This window comes from Rhinopithecus roxellana, chromosome 2 (genome assembly GCF_007565055.1).
Source record: "Rhinopithecus roxellana isolate Shanxi Qingling chromosome 2, ASM756505v1, whole genome shotgun sequence".
NCBI classification, from domain to species: domain Eukaryota; kingdom Metazoa; phylum Chordata; class Mammalia; order Primates; family Cercopithecidae; genus Rhinopithecus; species Rhinopithecus roxellana.
Window position 1 is genome coordinate 76203093 of NC_044550.1, and position 17168 is coordinate 76220260.

Sequence of the window (17168 nt, forward strand, 5' to 3'; positions counted from 1 at the left end):
TTGGAGACCAGCCTGGACAATATAGACAGACCTCCTCTCTACTAAAAACTTTAAAAAATTATCTGGGCATGGTGGCACACACCTGTAGTCCCAGTTACTCAGGAGGCTGAGGTGAGAGAATCACTTGACCCAGGGAGTAAGCCCGTCTCAAAAATCTCCAAACAAAAGCCTCCAAAACAAACAAACAAACAAACAAAAAAATCAAGTCAGAGTTTGCAAAATCATAGGCTTAAAGTTGTATTAGCAACTTTAAGACAACAAATTTTGTGTTGCTATAACAGTGAGTACAAGTAGTCACCCAAATAAAAATTATTCAAATTCAAGAAGAGAGTCAGAAAAACTCTGGTAACAGGATTCATCCTTCCTTTCTAACCTACCAAAATGACTCCTCTAAAGAAAACAATCTTTGTGATCCTATGTTTTTTGAGTAACAAGGTAGTTCTGCTTTCCTGATATACTAAATAAACGTTCTGATCAGAAATTAAAAGGTGATAACAAGAGTAAATCCTTCAGTCCTGATTTTTTTTTTCTTTTTTTTTTCAGATGGAGTTTCACTCTTGTCGTCCAAGCTGGAGTGCAATGGCACGACCTCAGTTCACCGCGACCTCTGCCTCCCAGGTTCAAGTGATTCTCCTGCCTCAGCCTCCCGAGTAGCTGGGATTACAGGCATGTACCACCATGCCCAGCTAATTTTTTTATTTTTAGTAGGCATGGGGCTTCTCCATGTTGATCAGGCTGATCTCAAACTCCCAACCTCAGGTGATCCGCCTGCCTCGGTCTCCCAAAGCGCTGGAATTACAGGCGTTGAGCCACCGTGCACAGCCAGTCCTGATTTTTGAATCTATGTTCACAACAACTTTTCTTACCAATGTGTCCTTAATTACCACTGACCTTCTTATCAGGTGGTACCTTCCATATTGAAATACTTCTATTAATATACCTTAGAATTAACATTTTCTACAAGTTGTCACAACATGCTTTATCTGAAGAATACAGAAGTATTTTTATTTCTTTTTATTTAATGATGCAAAATACAAATGCTGACTTGGTATATATTCACATATCTTTTTCTCTCACATTTACAACTCAACAGATGGTGAATCCAGAGGAACAGTTGAAATCACTATACGGAGCATACCTATAATGAAGAAAAAAAAAACTGTAGCATTAACCAGCAGAAATAACATTAAAATTAAACTACTCTGAATAATTCACCTTAGAACATCAGAAAAAGTCTAGAAAAGAAACCCAAAAAGAGTACCAATACTTGATTTTATTTAATTTTAACAAAAAATATTTTGCCTTAACTATGAAAGAATAGCAAAAGCCATCTGGCTTGTATTTAAATGCCTATTTCATTTTTACCTCTTTTTTTTTTTTTTTTTTGGTAGAGACGAAGTCGCTATGTTGCCCAAACTCCTGGGCATATGCTATCCCACTGCCTTGACCTCCCAAAGTGCTGAGATTACAGGCATGAACCACCAAGTCCAGCTCATTTTTATCTCTTGATTGGCTGATTGGAATAGTGAAATAGGCAGGGTGCTAATAGAAAAAAGGCAAAATACTTGGATAATCAACCGTAAAGAAGTCAGTTTCAGAGTTATAAAATATGGAAAACAAAGGATAGTCTGTGATCACTATGTTTATTATACAGCAGATATAAGTTACTTATTTAATCAACCCAATCATGAAAGCTGAGATTTTTAAGTGACTTTTCACTTATAAAATGATTAATACAGGAATTTTTAAAAAGGGTTTTCAGAAATACACCACACATATATATATATATATATACTGTATATGGTATACTTATATATATTTAATACATATCTATTAGATGTATATATAATTTATTTATTCATTCATTTATTTTTGAGACAGAGTCTCGTTCTGTTGCCCAGGCTGGCTGGAGTGCAGTAGCGCAATATTAGCTCACTGCAACCTCCCAGCCTCTACCTCCTGGGTTAAAGCAATTTTTGTGCCTCAGCCTCCCAAGTAGCTGGGACTACAGGCACGCACCACCATGCCTAGCTAGTTTTTGTGTATTCTTAGTACTGATGGGGTTTCGCCATGTTGGCCAGGCTGGTCTGTAACTCCTTGTCTCAAGTGATCCACTTGCCTTGGCCTCTCAAAGTGTTAGGATTACAGGCGTGACCCACTGCACACAGCCAGGTGTATATATTTTATATATAAAATAAACTCTCTTTTAAATCATGGACCATGCAGAATATGCTATCTTGTTCACAACTAGGTTTTTACCAGGAACTGTCCAATTGGATATTAGCTGAGTTGACAATCATAATGAAATAGTCAGGCAGAAAAATATTTAAAAATTGATTGCCCTGGCCAGGCGCAGTGGCTCACACCTGTAATCCCAGCACTTTGGGAGGCCAAGGCGGGCAGATCATGAGGTCAAGAGATCGAGATCATCCTGGCCAACATGGCAAAACCCTGTCTCTACTAAAAATACAAAAATTAGCTGGGTGTGTATCATGTTCACAACTAGGTTTTTACCACGAACTGTCCAATTGGATATTAGTTGAGTTGACAATCATAATGAAATAGTCATACAGACAAAAATATAAAAATTGATTGCCCTGGCCAGGCGCTGTGGCTCACGCCTGTAATCCCAGCACTTGGGAGGCCGAGGCGGGCAGATCACGAGGTCAAGAGATTGAGATCATCCTGGCCAACATGGTCAAACCCCATCTCTACTAAAAATACAACAATTAGCTGGGTGTGGTAGCGCATGCCTGTAGTCCCAGCTACTTGAGAGGCTGAGGCAGGAGAATCGCTTGAACCCGGGAGGCGGAGGTTGCAGTGAGCCAAGATTGTGCCACTGCACTCCAGCCTGGTGGCTCCGTCTCAAAAATAAAAAATAAAATGAATCGATTGCCCTTATACATTCATCACTTCTACAAATATTAAACTCCTAAATGGACCAGATGAGCAAGTTGTTGAATAAATGACAATAAAATAGGTTTCTGTTCTCATGGAATTCACACTCAACTGTGCAAGATACCGAACAGATATTAAGAAACACACACACAAAGAATAATAATTTGTCATAAGTGCTATGAAAGCTAAGTGTAAAGCACTATTAGATTTAAGAAAATAATATGATTTTGGTTTCATTCTTAAACATACCTTTCTTTAAACAGAGTCAAAGAGTAGTGATTAAAAATGATTATGCTAAAAGATTCTTGAGGCTAGCAAAGTGGCTCATGCCTACAATTCCAGCACTTTGAGAAGCTGAAACGAGAGTATCACCTGAGGCTAGGAGTTCGAGACCAGCCTGGCCAACAGGTCTACAAACAACAGACAAAAAAACCCAAAACCCCCCAAAACAAAACCAGCTGCTTGAGGCAAGGTATTACAAATTTATAAATTTGTCAAAGGTATTACAAATTTATAAATTTGTCACAGACAGAAATATGGGTGCTAAAATGAAAAACCTAATACAAAACAAACAACAACTTGTTCTTCAGTATTTAAAAAAGAGGTCAAGTTAATTTGCATAATCCATTCATCCAATAAACTTGTATACTTACTGCATTAGTATTTCAAAAGTTTATTCCAGCCCATTTCTTCTTTTGTACTCTAAAATATCTTCATTGTGTTGTCTGATGAGCTACAAAGAGTTAAACAGTTAAAATTAGAAATGTAATCTTCCTGGATACTTATATTTTGTAAGAGGAATAAGGATAGAAAAATAAGGATAGACAACTATTCTAGTTAGAAATAAAAGGCTAAGCAATCCAAAAGTTCAAAAATCAGGAATGGTATACACTTGCTCACCACAATCTGACATACTAAATTTGAGAAGGGAGATCTTAAATATTTATTTATTTTGAGACGGAATTTTGCTCGTCTCCCAGGCTGGAGTGCAATGGCATGATCTTGGCTCACTGCAACCTCCTTCTCCCGGGTTCAAGTGATTCTCTTGCCTCAATCTCCCGAATAGCTGGGATTACAGGTGCCTGCTACCACGCATGACTAATTTTTGTATTTTTAGTAGAGACAGGGTTTCACCATGTTGGCCAGGCTGGTCTCGAACTCCCAAGCTCAGGTGATCCACCCACCCTGGCCTCCCAAAGTGTTGGGATTACAGGCGTGAGCCACTGTGCCCGGCCAAAAATTTGAATTCAACTACTGCCAAAAAACTTTAACCTCATTTGGTGGGTAATAAATATAATGAAATGGCTTATCACAAAGGGGTAAATCAACATGATATAGTAGAACTTGGTTATTAAATGGGATCCAGGCTGGTTGGTGGGTGCGTGTTATGCTTCTAATCTTAGAAGTGTGATACCTTGATTGAACGACCAACCCCACCACAAAACTGTATGTGTATCAATTAGATGTTACGGAGGACAGTCACATTTTTAGAACTACTGTCTGACAGAATATGCAACTGGAAAAACGGTTTATATACGATGACATTCATGGCAATCAAAGATCCCAGTTCAATCACTAGTGCTCTCAGCAGTAATCAAGCTTCTTGTTCGAGAAAACCTTAAATTAAGAATGTATAAAATTCATTATAAGCAACATTATTCAAAAAGATGAGTTACTATTAAGTTGTAAGTGACTCAAAATCTCTCACCCCTTTCCAAGTCAACAATCTGAACCACTTTAACCAGAAAATTTAAAATATCTAAGAGCTGGGGGACAGTGGAGGAAGCCCCAAACCCATCAGATAAAAAACAAAATTTTAAATATTAATATAGCAGATACTTTAACTTTAAAAACAAATTTTATCCCTACAGAGGCAGTGTTTCACAGTGGTTTATAGGATAGTGTGGCCTCTGAAGTCAGGAGAACTGGGTTCAGCAAACTACTTTCTCCAAGTGTGTTTCCTATCTGTAACGGGTCAACAGTATTAGGTACCACATAGTGTTGTTGAAATGATTAAACGCAAGTTTATGTATAAAGCATACGGCGTGAAAACTTTTTTTTTTTGAGACAGTCTCGCTGTGTCGCCCAGGCTGGAGTGCAGTGGCGATATCTCTGCTCACTGCAAGCTCCGCCCCCCAGGTTCAAGCCGTTCTCCTGCCTCCGCCTCCTGAGTAGCTGGGACTACAGGCGCTCGCCACTACACTAGCCTAATTTTTTTTTGTATTTTTGGTAGAGACGGGGTTTCACTGTTGTTAGCCAGAATGGTCTCGATCTCCTGACCTCGTGATCCGCCCACCTCGGCCTCTAGCCACTACACCCGCCTAATTTTTTTGTATTTTTGGTAGAGCCTGGGTTTCACTGTGTTAGCCAGAATGGTCTGGATCTCCTGACCTTGTGATCCGCCCACCTCGGCCTCCCAAAGTGTTGGGATTACAGGCGTGAGCCACCGCGCCCGGCCTGAAAATTTTTTTAAAAAGGTAGCTACACACTATGTACAATTTCCAACAATGTATTTATACAAACATTGATTAAAACCTAATGTTTTGGAAGTCTATTGGGATTCAATTTGTACAACTTGTACACTGCTGGTTTGACCCTACAGCATCTGGAAAAGGTACCTTTATAAAACTCCAATTAGCCTAAACTCTCATTATGAAATAAAGTATAATTACTATTTAGTAAAACTGCCATTCTTTACAAAACCATGTTAAGGAACAATAACAGAAATTTTAGTCCCATCATACTTTTTCAATGTTGCTGAAATCTTAATTTCTTTTTAGTCCTGGAGATTTCCCTTTTGGAGAAATATGTATCAGCGATTATATAAATATCCTACTGTTATGAGACTTTCACTGCCATACAGCAAAACAGCACCATTCAATCTTGCAATGTTATCTCAATCCCTTACCACGCTGGGGTAGTCTCACGACATCCGGGAGTAAAGTACTTACATAGACCCACAAGAAGACGCTGGTGCCCAAGGTCAACCCAACTTTCAGCCAGTCAGGTTTGGCATTCAGCGGCTCTCGCACGTAGAACTTTGACCGCGCTGAAGCTGAAAGGGGCAGAGGGTCTGTAAATCTGTAACTTACTGCCTTGTAGGGAAAAAAACCCTAACATTTACGTCCGCATTTAGTTCTCCTTTTAACTCCCCCATCTCCCACTTAAACAGCCAACGGAATAGCGGTTCAGAGAGGTCAAGTACTTCGCCCAGGGCCACTGGGAGAGTTAGACAGGTAGCACCTGTCTTGCCCGAGGCCTTCAAGGCCTCATTTACTGGCTTGCGGACCCTCAGACGACTCGGGAGTGGTCATGTAGGAGGCGCCCCGGGAAGGGTGTCTCCTCTCCCAGTCTACGGGACCGAACGTACAGAGGTGGGGAAGGCAGAGACCCAAAGCCCATTTACAAAGGCCAAGAGTGCTCAGGTTGCACTTGGATAAGTGCTGAAGGCGGGTGATGGGGAGCGGAGAGTCTTGTGTAGGGGACAGGCGCGGGCTGGGCCTTGGGTCGCCGGCCGGCAAAGGTCACTGCAGGACGAACCCGGGCCGCTGCCGCCTCCTGCACCTGTGGGCTGGGTCCGCCTTAGGAGGGGTAATCTGAGGGTAGAATCGGCCTGCAAGAGGATGGACACTCACAGCCGCTCGGGAGCCTGGCAGGGGCCAGCAGGCGGGAGAGGGGACGCAGCAACGCGGACGGCGCCATCTTGAGTGGCCAGGCTCTGTCTCTCCGAGTCGGCAACAGAACCAGCGCCACCTGACGGGCGGAAGTGCGGGACTCCAGGACTCTGCAGCCGAGCTCCGTGGGGGCGTCAACGTGAGTTCCAGCACGGAAAGGTTCTCTAGCACCCCGGCCTCAGCCTTCTGTCTATAAAGTGGAATTAGGAAGAAAGTAATTAAAAGAAAAAAGAATTTCTCTATTCTCTGTCCCCTGGGGGTTTTTCACCCCATCTCTACGGCTATTCATCAAGAGGTTTATTAAAATTTTCCTACATGAGCCAGAAAAAAGAAAAGTGTCGTGCTGAATAATAACTAGCGCTTGGATTGAATTCTGTGGTCCAGGCACGGTGCATTAATGTATCATATGGTTTACATTCACTGTCTTATTTCATCTTCACAATGAGCACATATCATGCCGTGATTATAAGCCTCAATTTACAGATGAAGCTTAAAGAACACAGCTACTCACCCAAGGTGACATATTTTATAGTTGAAAAGATTTCTTAACACTTACCATTTACACTCACGATCATACTGAAGCCTCACAAACCTGTGAAGTAGAATTAGTGCCTTGGATAGGCTCAAGATCACATAGATGGCAGAGGTGGGATACGGTTTGAGGTCTTCTGACCCCAGATCTAGTGATCCTCGTTAGCTCACCTAACAGACTTGGACCACCCTAGACCATAAGCTGTAGAATCAGCGTTCAAAGCCATTCTGTTCACCACTTTTTTGCTCTATGATTTCTAGGCAAATTACTTAACCTCTCTATACCTAAGTTTTACATCTGTAACATAAAACGTATAGGGTTGTTGAGAAGCTTAAACAACTCTCTGGTAGTAGTAAACAATTTATTTGGTTTTGCCTATTAAAGACATTGTTCTGAGGAATAGGTTTTATCTTGCACAATTGAGCCAGATCTTTGTACATTCAATTCAGTTCAATCTGATGTCTAAAGACCAGTAAAAATATTTATAGGTAACAGACAATACATTTTGACCCTTTAAAAGTAATCCGTTAAACCTTATATCATTAATTTTAAAACCAAAATAAATGTTAGCAAATCTCCTATATTCTCTTTAGCAATGTTATTTTAAAATCTTTTTTTAACGAAAAATTATTGACCAGAAAGTAAATTAATTGTACTGTGTTTTCTGGCTCATTTTAACATGCAAATGGTGGCTAAGTGGATTGCTAAATTGTGAGTCACTTTAGTTTGTAACCTAGTGTGAGCCTCCTGGACTCATGCTCAAGTAAGTAAATTAAGCAATGAATGTGCTGAGCCAGTTGTTGGTTCTCAACTTATTGGCTTCTTGTCCACTCAGCAACCTGTCAGTTGTATATCCTTTCTACACCATCCTTTGGAAGCTTGTCCTGACGAAGCTTTTGCTAGTATCCAACAAGTTGAAACAGATGCTACCTTTAGTCAGAGTATACAGAACCAGTAAGCAAATTACTGATTTCGGTACTGCTGTTGGGAAAGACTGCTTTGTTCTTTTTCAGAGCTTTGGCCCTTGTATCCTTTTACTAGTGCATATTTTGGGAAAGTGATGAAGTATAAGCACATTTTTCTCAGCATATTAGAGCTTATGGGAAGTGTATACTTGGAGTATGGAGTATGCAGCTGTGTGTGAAACTCCATCTTGAAAAGAATCCTGATTAAGTAATTCCAGCTAGGAACAAATATCTATAATATTTTGTTAGAAGTTGCTTCATAATATTCATGTAAGCATCTTCAGAATTTGAACACTAAAACTTATTTATTATCCAGGTGAAAAGAGAGAGGATTTGAGTTAGCAGCCAGAAATGCAAAGTTTTAGTCCAAGATTTTTTCACTGGGAAAAAAAAAATCACATCTCCCAAGGAAGGTAAAGAAAGAGCAAGAATTGAAAAACTGTATAAAATGCAAAAAAAAAAAAAAAAAAAAAAAAAAAAAAAAAAAAAACAGGCCAGGCGCGGTGGCTCAAGCCTGTAATCCCAGCACTTTGGGAGGCCGAGACGGGCGGATCACGAGGTCAGGTGATCGAGACCATCCTGGCTAACACAGTGAAACCTCGTCTCTACTAAAAATACAAAAAACTAGCCAGGCGAGGTGGCGGGCGCCTGTAGTCCCAGCTACTCGGGAGGCTGAGGCAGGAGAATGGCGTGAACCCGGGAGGCAGAGCTTGCAGTGAGCTGAGATCCGGCCACTGTACTCCAGCCCGGGCGACAGAGCCAGGCTCCGTCTCAAAAAAACAAAAAAACAAAAAAACAAAAAACAAAAACAAAACAACAAAACCCCCCAAAAAACCACATATGTTTATTGATAGAGCATGCATGAGAATACTATGAATCAAACTTAGGACTTGGGCCAGACACAGTGGCTCAGGCCTCTAATCGTAGCACTTTGTGAGAACAAGGCAAATGGATTGCTTGAGTCCAGAGGTCAAGACTGGCCTGTGCAACATAGGTAGATAAACATCTCTACAAAACAATTTTTAAAAAAATTAGCTGGGTGTGGTGGTGTACGTCTGTGGTTCCAGCTACTCGGGAGGCTCAGGGAGGAAGATCACTTGGACCTGGGAGGTTGAGGCTACAGTAGGCCAAGATTGTGCCACTGCACTCCAGCCTGGGTGACACGGTGAGACCCTGTCACAAAAACAAAACAAAAGAAAACAAAAGAAAAGAAAAAACCCAACAACCTCCCACCTCCCCATACACCAAGATGTATCTGTAAGTTTTTATTTTTTAAGACTCAGCAGCAGGCCAGGTGTTGGGGCTCACACCTATAATCCCAGCACTTTGGGAGGCTGAGGTGGGTTGATTGCCTAAGCCCAGGAGTTCAAGAGTAGCCTGGGCAACATTGAGAAACCCTGTCTATACACACACAAAAACACCCAGAAGCAAAGGCAAATTGTTAACATTTGTTAAATCTAGGTGACAAATACATGAATTTCTTTTATGTTGTTTATTTTTTTTGGAACAACGTCTCAGCTCTGTTGCCTAGGCTAGGGAGCAAAGGTGTCATCACAGCTCACTGCAGTCTTGACCTCTGGGGCCGAAGGAATCTTCCCACCTAAGCCCACCAAGTAGCTGGGACTACAGGCTCACAGCACCACACCTGGCAAATTTTAAAATTGTTTTGTAGAGATGGGGTCTCACTATGTTGCCCAGGTTAGTCTCAAACTTCTGAGCTCAAGCAATCTTCCTGCCTCAGCCTCCCAAAGTGTCAGGATTATAGGCATGAGGCACTATGCCTGGCCTACCTTTTTTTTTTTTTTTTTTTTGAGAGGGAGTCTCGCTCTGGAGTGCAGTGGTGCGATCTTGGCTCACTGCAACCTCCGCCTCCCAGGTTCAAGTGATTCTCCTGCCTCAGCCTCCTGAGTAGCTGGGATTACAGGCGTGCACCACCACACCTGGCTAATTTTTGTATTTTTAGTAGAGATGGGGTTTCACCATGTTGGTCAGGCTGGTCTTGAACTCCTGACCTTGTGATCCGCCCGCCTCAGCCACCCAAAGTGCTGGGATTACAGGCATGAGCCACCACACCCAGCCATTTTTTTTTGTTTTTTAAGTAAGACCCAAATACTTAATAAGATGTAACAGTCTCAATAGAAAACATCTTACATATATGGAGAAATTTCACTCAACATATCCCTTTTGTAGAATTAAAGTTTGCAAGGTAAATGATTTTATTTCTTTCTTTTTTGGTTAATACTTTTAGAGTTGGCATTTTGAACATAGTGACATGCAAGCACATGGGGTAAAATGAATTAACTAGCAGCAACAGCAGCAGCCACAGCATATAGCCTTGGATATGTTAACTTTCTGAAAGCATGGCTGTCAAAGTATAACTCAAACGGGATCTCTATTTGTGAAATTGTGGTAATCAGAGTAAATATTTTTTTTTATTCAGTTCAGGTTACTGTGTGGTCAGACTGTTACCTGTAGGTGCATTTTAACTAGTAAATGAATCAGTTAAATGTTGAATCAGACTAGTATTTGCCAAGCCTTTAAAACTGCCATTTGTTTGTCATCACCCAAAAAGAATGTAATATTTGCCAAATGCTATTTCTGGCTCATCTAATCAGGTACTAAGGTTCTGGTGGAAGCTACTGATTGTTTCAAAGACCAGACATTTTCTTCCTCTGAAGGAAAATAGAATATTCTTTACGGGAGAAATTTAGAGAACTATAGCAAATAGTATTGCTGTGGGGATTTTTGGATATGAAGGCAGAGATTTGGAAATCCAAGCTAAAATTATCAACTACATTTAGACTATTTTTCTGTCTTTCAATAGTTCAGACAGTTGAAAGACCTCTTGGGGCAGTGAATTTTGCAGGTTATTACTAAATAACAGTTTAAAAATGAATTATAGGCCAGGCACGGTGGCTCAAGCCTGTAATCCCAGCACTTTGGGAGGCCGAGACGGGCGGATCACGAGGTCAGGAGATCGAGACCATCCTGGCTAACACGGTGAAACCCTGTCTCTACTGAAAAATACAAAAAAACTTGCCGGGCGAGGTGGCGGGCGCCTGTAGTCCCAGTTACTCGGGAGGCTGAGGCAGGACAATGGCGTAAACCCGGGGGGCGGAGCTTGCAGTGAGCTGAGATCCGGCCACTGCACACCAGCCCGGGCGACAGAGCGAGACTCCATCTCAAAAAAAGAAAAAAAAAAAAAAAAAAAGAATTATAAGCTTGCCCTTAATTTTATAAAGTTAAGGTTAAAAGACTGGCCATATTTCAAACTGAAACATAGTTTCCTGTACATATGATTTTCTCAAAATTTTGAAGACAGATCACAGAATTTAAGGAAACTCCAGGATTTGACTGTTAAAAACCTTATTTATGACCCCGGTGAAGGGAGAGGACAATCAATATAGCAGCTAGAAAACCCAAGTTTATATTGGGAAACATATTTCTCAACTCACACCTTTCAGGGACAGTTAAGAGAAGTTTGAAAATTAAAATGTCTTTGTAAATAAATTTAAAAGAGTAAAAAACACGCACACAACATATTGTTTAATAATTCGTAATGCAAAGAATGCTACAGAGTGAAATCAGGATTTGGAAAGAGGTAATCAAAAACCAAAGGTTAAAAGTGGCTCATATAACTTGAAAATTTTTAGATCAATGGAATGCCACTTTGACAAAGTTTTACTGTCACCTGTTAATGAAATGACTTACATTTTTGGAAGGGTTCCTATTCGGTATCTAGTCTGACCTCGCCTACTCGAGTAGTTCTCTCTAGTATCCTTGCCAGTCTTTGGCTTCTAAGATCTGAGAATTTCTGGGGATGGGGAGTTCGAGTCACAATATTAAGCACTAGTTTGAAGCCAGCTCCAGGGTAAAGTCCGTGTCTTTAACTCTCCACCACTCCACTCCAAGGTGCCTCATAAGGTTGGTCCGTCAACTCTGCATTATATGGCCTCAACAACGAAATTAAAACACATACTTTAACCTCCAGAGGCTCCTTTGGCAGTGCAAGTATGTCACTTCGGATCTGGCTAACTAACTTTCCAGGCTGATCTTAAGCAGCATTCACCAAATTACCGATACGACAGCCAGGCCCATTTCATTGGTCAAGCTCTTTCACGCTTTTCAGACTCTATTAAGCCCCTTCCTCTCCAGGGCTGTTAACAAGTCTCCACTGCGGAGAAGCTTTTTTCATTTTCCACTCCGCCTCTGCTCCTTAAATTAGGCATTTCGTCCATAATCAACTACGGCGCTTCTCAAATACCTACACCTGTATTTTAGCGCTTTGGGCTCAAACGATTATCACACCGTGTGCGAGACTCTTTCCAATGAATGAAAGGTCAATCTAGCAGGAAGGCGCCAGAGAGGCTATTTTTGATGAGGAGGCAGTCTGAACCGTATTTGCCTAGCCTCCCGTAGCTCCGCGGGCGCTTCGAGGGCACCACGCACTGAAAGGATGGGCGGGGCTTGCCCGGACCCTCCCGGCCTCCACCGGCGGGCCAGCCTCCAGGTTTCCCGGCAAGCTCCGAAACCCAGAGGAGGTGGGGAAAGGAGGTCACCGCGCCTGCGTGTTAGGAGGTGTGACCCGGGTGGGAAAGCCCTCCGCGTCCGCCATTTTGGCTGCCTCTGTCGGTCTGTTCAGTTACCACGTGAACCGCCGACGGAGACCCGTAGTGGGGGAGGCGGCGGTAGCGTTAAGTGAGAAAGGAAAAAAGACAACGAGGAAAAAGGAGGTGTCCGGGTAGGGCAACGCGGCGACACCCGAGGCCTGGTGGCGGCGGCGGATCGGTATATTCAAGGCTGAAGCAGCTAGGTAACGGCAGCGGCGACGGTCGGACAAACTGACTGACCGAGCCGGGTGGTGGCGGGAGCAGCAGGAGCAGCCGGAACGATGCCGGCCGTGAGCCTCCCGCCCAAGGAGAATGCGCTCTTCAAGCGGATCTTGGTAAGTGTGAGGCTCCAGGCAAGCAGTGGGGAGGATTTAGCCGATAACTGGGCCTGTCACCCCTAACCTCGGCCCGGCGGGCACTGAGCCACTCCCGCCCGGGACCCCGCCTTCATAGTCCTCGTCAGGCCGAAGGCATTGCTTTGCCCCCTTTCTGTGGTTCCTACTATGGCCCGCGCGCCAGGGACCACAGGCTTCTTCTTTGCATCCCCACGCTTGAGGCCCTGGTTCCGGACTAGGCCCCGATCTCCTGGCTTCTAGACTGCCGGTTCTCATTCTCCCCGATCTAGGGGAGGAGAGGCCCGGCCTTTGGCGGGCAAGTGGGCAACACCGGCAGGAGTCGCGGCCCGGTTGGTGTGGGAACCCTGCCGGCAGGCCGGGGTGGCACCCTTGGAAGGAACAGGTGGTGCGGATGCAGCAGGCTCATTCATTGCCTAAACGCGGTTCTCCCTCCATCATCTGTCCCTACCTCTTCCTCCTCTCTTGGGATTCACCTGTCTCCGCCCGGCCCGGGGTCAAATGACCTGAGAGGAGGGAAAGAAAGAGTTCAGAGAAGGAAAGAAAGCTTTTCAAACGACTGCCTCCTTGTAGTCAGTTGCATACTGGAGTCTTCGGTGCCTCTGCCTCCCTTGTTCTCTTGTTCCTGGAGTAGGGATGAGGCGTTTATTTCTTAGTTTCCGAGCGGGAAACAGCCCCACCCCGTCACTCTTCTCGGGAGGTGGGGCCCATTGGCGAGGGGGCGGTTCGGTAGGAAGTAAAAAGTTGAGTCTTTAGTTGAAACGTTCCAGACCTAGACTTTTCTTATACACTGAAGTGTATTAACACATGCAAAAACTTAGCAGAGAAAAGAGAATACAAGAACTTTTGAGAAGGATTTTGTTGACGCTAACTCAGACTTATTCCCTACATTTCAAATGTGTGCAGTTTGCATTTTTTTAAACCATAAATGCATTGATGTTTGTTGGGACTGTTTACATTTTAAAATATGTCCTGTAGCCTGGGAACTATAATTAACACATCGTAGTACATTTTTTGTTTGGCATTTAGTATGTGGGTTGCCCCTTTCACGCAAACTTTTCCTTATGATAGAATTAACTGTGTTTGCCAAATTTAAGACTTTTAAAATTTAGGATGTGTGTGAAAGTGTTAACCTTTTCCCCAGCAGTTATAATTTATTTCACCTGTTTGAAAAGTAGAACAACTCTAGGGATTCAGTTTTTCTAGAAATAAATAATCATCCATTTGAACTAATTTTGGTTTTACGAAAGTGTCCATATGCCTTACAGATTTAGTGAATTCATGTTGAAAAATATTTGAACGTCACATCCAGTGTCGGAAAACTGTTACCCTGAAATTCTTATTGGCATTTTGTTTTGTTTTCTTTTAAGACTAAGAGTGTCGTTGGAGCTGTAAAATAGTTTTAGGAAGAAAGTTATTTTTAAACCGTTAAAAAGACTAATTGGTGTGCAGGTAGAACTATAACATAAGTTTATAATGACAATTTATCTTTAACCTCTTCACAATTCTTTATTTTGAAAAAAAAGAAAAGTTGAGAGAACAAGGAACACTCCTAAACCTTTACTTAAATTTAACACTTGATATTTTGCCATATATGCTTTCTCTCTCACTATGTATATGTTTAATACATTTGTATACAAGTAAGTTGTAGACATAAAACTTATCTCTAGGCTGCGCACGGTGGCTCATACCTGTAATACCAACACTTTGGGAGGCTCAGGCGGATGGATCACTTGAGGTCAGGAGTTCGAGACCAGGCTGGCCAACTTAGTGAAATCCTGTCTCTACTAAAAATACAAAAATTAGTCAGCAGTGGTGGTGTGCGCCTGTAGTCTCAGCTACTAGGGAGGCTGAGGCACAAGAATCGCTTGAACCTGGGAGGTGGAGGTTGCAGTTCCAGCCTGGGCAACAGAGCGAGACTGTCTCAAAAACAAAAAATTTCATCTCTAAATACTTCAACAAGCATCTCCTAAGAATAAGGACATCGTCTTGTATACTTTTACCAGTCATTCTCTAATATTGTCTAATATCTGGTTCATATTAAGATTTTCTCAAGTGTTAGCACTTTTTAAATAAATCAAACTTTTAATTTTGAGAAGACTGTATAATTACATAGTTTAAGGAATAATACAGTGCACTTTACTCAGTTTTCCCAACACTAACACCTTGCAAAACCATGGTTCGTTATTAAACATTGATACAATCCACCAGTCTTATTCACATATCCCCAGTTTACTTGTACATGTGTGTGAGTGCTCGCGCACGCGGGTGCAGTCATCCCTTGGTATCTGTCGGGGGTTGATTTCAGGATCCCGCGAGATTCCAAAATTTGCAGGTGTTTGAGTCCCTTATATGAAGTGGTGTAGTATTTGCATATAACCTATGCAGATCACCTGTACACTTTAAATATCTCTAGATTACTTATAATACCTAATGCAATATTAATGTTACATAGTTATACTGTATTTTTAAAATTTGTATTTTTTATTATGCTTTTTAAAAATAGTTTTTACCTATGGATGCAGACACCAAGGATAATGAGAGCTGACTGTATTTACTTCTGTGCAGTGTTATCCTATGTATAGATTGCACCACTACAATTAGGCTACAGAACAGTTCCCTCAGTCCAAAGTACCCCTCTGTTGCCCTTTTAGAACCACATCCATCATCTGTCCCACCCCACTCCCATCCCCTGTCGCTGCAGGCTCCAGCAATCAGTACATGTCCTCTATTTGTATAATTTTGCCATTCCCAGTGTGTTTACTAAAAATAATCATACAGTATACAACTTTTTGGGTTTAGAGATAGAGTCTTCCTCTGTTGCCCAGGCTGGAGTGTAGTGACTGTTTATAGGCTCTGTCAATAGGGCACTGTAACCTCAAACTACTGGGCTCAAGCACTCCTTCCTCTTCAGCCTCTGGAGTAGCTGGGATCACGAAAGGGCTATTACATCCAGCTAATAGTTTATTCCTTTTTATTGCCAAGTAGTATTCCATGATACGGATGTACCACAGTGTGTTTAACCATCCATAGAATGGCAATTTTTGATTAAACATCTTAAATATTTTTTTTGTGGTAGTGTTAGTGGGGCAAAACCTGTAAGTTCATTGCTAAAATCACAGTGCTGTGGATCTGTTGATAAGTTATATGTGAGAGAAATGTGAAAATCACTAAATGAAAGAAAAGTAAAGGAGCTAAAATGTCTTTATTGTTCTCATACGTTAGGAATGAAGAAAGTATTACTGACCAAAAGGGTAATATTGGTTTTTTGAAATTGCTTCAGTTTCTTGAGATTCAATAGTAAGTTAGTGCTTTTGATTTTAAGATTTTTTTTTTTTTGCCCTGATAAAGGAAACGTTGGACTTTTAATGTGATGTGTGTGCTGTATGTAATCAAGTGTTGCTAGGTTGGTAACTTCTTTTTTTTTTTTTTTGAGACGGAGTTTCACTCTTGTTGCCCAGGCTGGAGGGCAATGGCGTGATCTCGGCTTACCGAAACCTCTGCCTCCCAGGTTCAAGCAATTCTGCCTCAGCCTCCCAAGTAGCTGGGATTACAGGCATGTGCCACCACGCCTGGCTAATTTTGTATTTTTAGTAGAGATGTGGTTTCTCCATGTTGGTCAGGCTCGTCTCAAACTCCCAACCTCAAGTGATCCAACTGCCTCGGCCTCCCAAAATGCTGGGATTACAGGCCTGAGCCACTGTTCCTGGCCACTTGGTAACTTTTTAAATCATTCCTGCAGCATTCAACTTTTGAGCTGCTACTTTGTTAGTTGTACTGTGCTTGTTATGATAAACTTATGTAGGAAATGCAGTTAGTTTGTATTTCAAAATAAACATTTTTTTCCTTAATTTTTTCATGGAAACCTGGTTTACACATAAGTTTGCAAAAATTTTAGAGTTTCTGCAGCGGATTTGCCTGGCTTGATCTAGTCTAGTTGATTTCTAAAATTCAGTTTTTTTTGTATATTTTTCCCTTTTTTTTTTTTCGATATTACTCTACCGTTTTCTGACTAAAGCATGGTCATAAGTTAGTCAAAATGCTTGCATAGTGTTTCTTGCTGATAATTTGTCTAGAAAAAGAACAGGGTGAATTTAATGTGACATATACTATATAAGAGTTTATTTTATTTTATT

The 17168-nt window shown here is 41.8% G+C and overlaps 2 protein-coding genes across 3 annotated transcripts in view; one reads left to right on the forward strand and one right to left on the reverse strand.

Moving 5' to 3' along the window:
- Positions 1-978: 978 nt before the first annotated feature.
- NDUFC1 (NADH:ubiquinone oxidoreductase subunit C1) lies at positions 979-12588 on the reverse strand. Its single transcript, XM_010353478.2, has 5 exons — positions 11781-12588; positions 6534-6762; positions 5850-5953; positions 3552-3631; positions 979-1138 (listed from the first exon to the last, which is right to left on the reverse strand). The coding sequence occupies exons 2-4, from the start codon at positions 6598-6600 to the stop codon at positions 3572-3574; spliced, it is 231 nt and encodes a 76-aa protein (XP_010351780.1). The 5' UTR covers positions 6601-6762; positions 11781-12588; the 3' UTR covers positions 979-1138; positions 3552-3571.
- Positions 12589-12649: 61 nt separating this feature from the next.
- The window catches only part of NAA15 (N(alpha)-acetyltransferase 15, NatA auxiliary subunit), a 91487-nt gene continuing 86968 nt past the window's right edge, over positions 12650-17168 (forward strand). The window contains exon 1 of one of the 2 annotated variants that reach the window (XM_010353481.2): positions 12650-13014. In XM_010353481.2, the coding sequence (XP_010351783.1) occupies positions 12961-13014 (54 nt within the window). In that variant the 5' untranslated portion in view covers positions 12650-12960. The remainder of the gene's footprint in view (positions 13015-17168) is intronic. The other variant, XM_010353482.2, reaches the window with a different exon arrangement.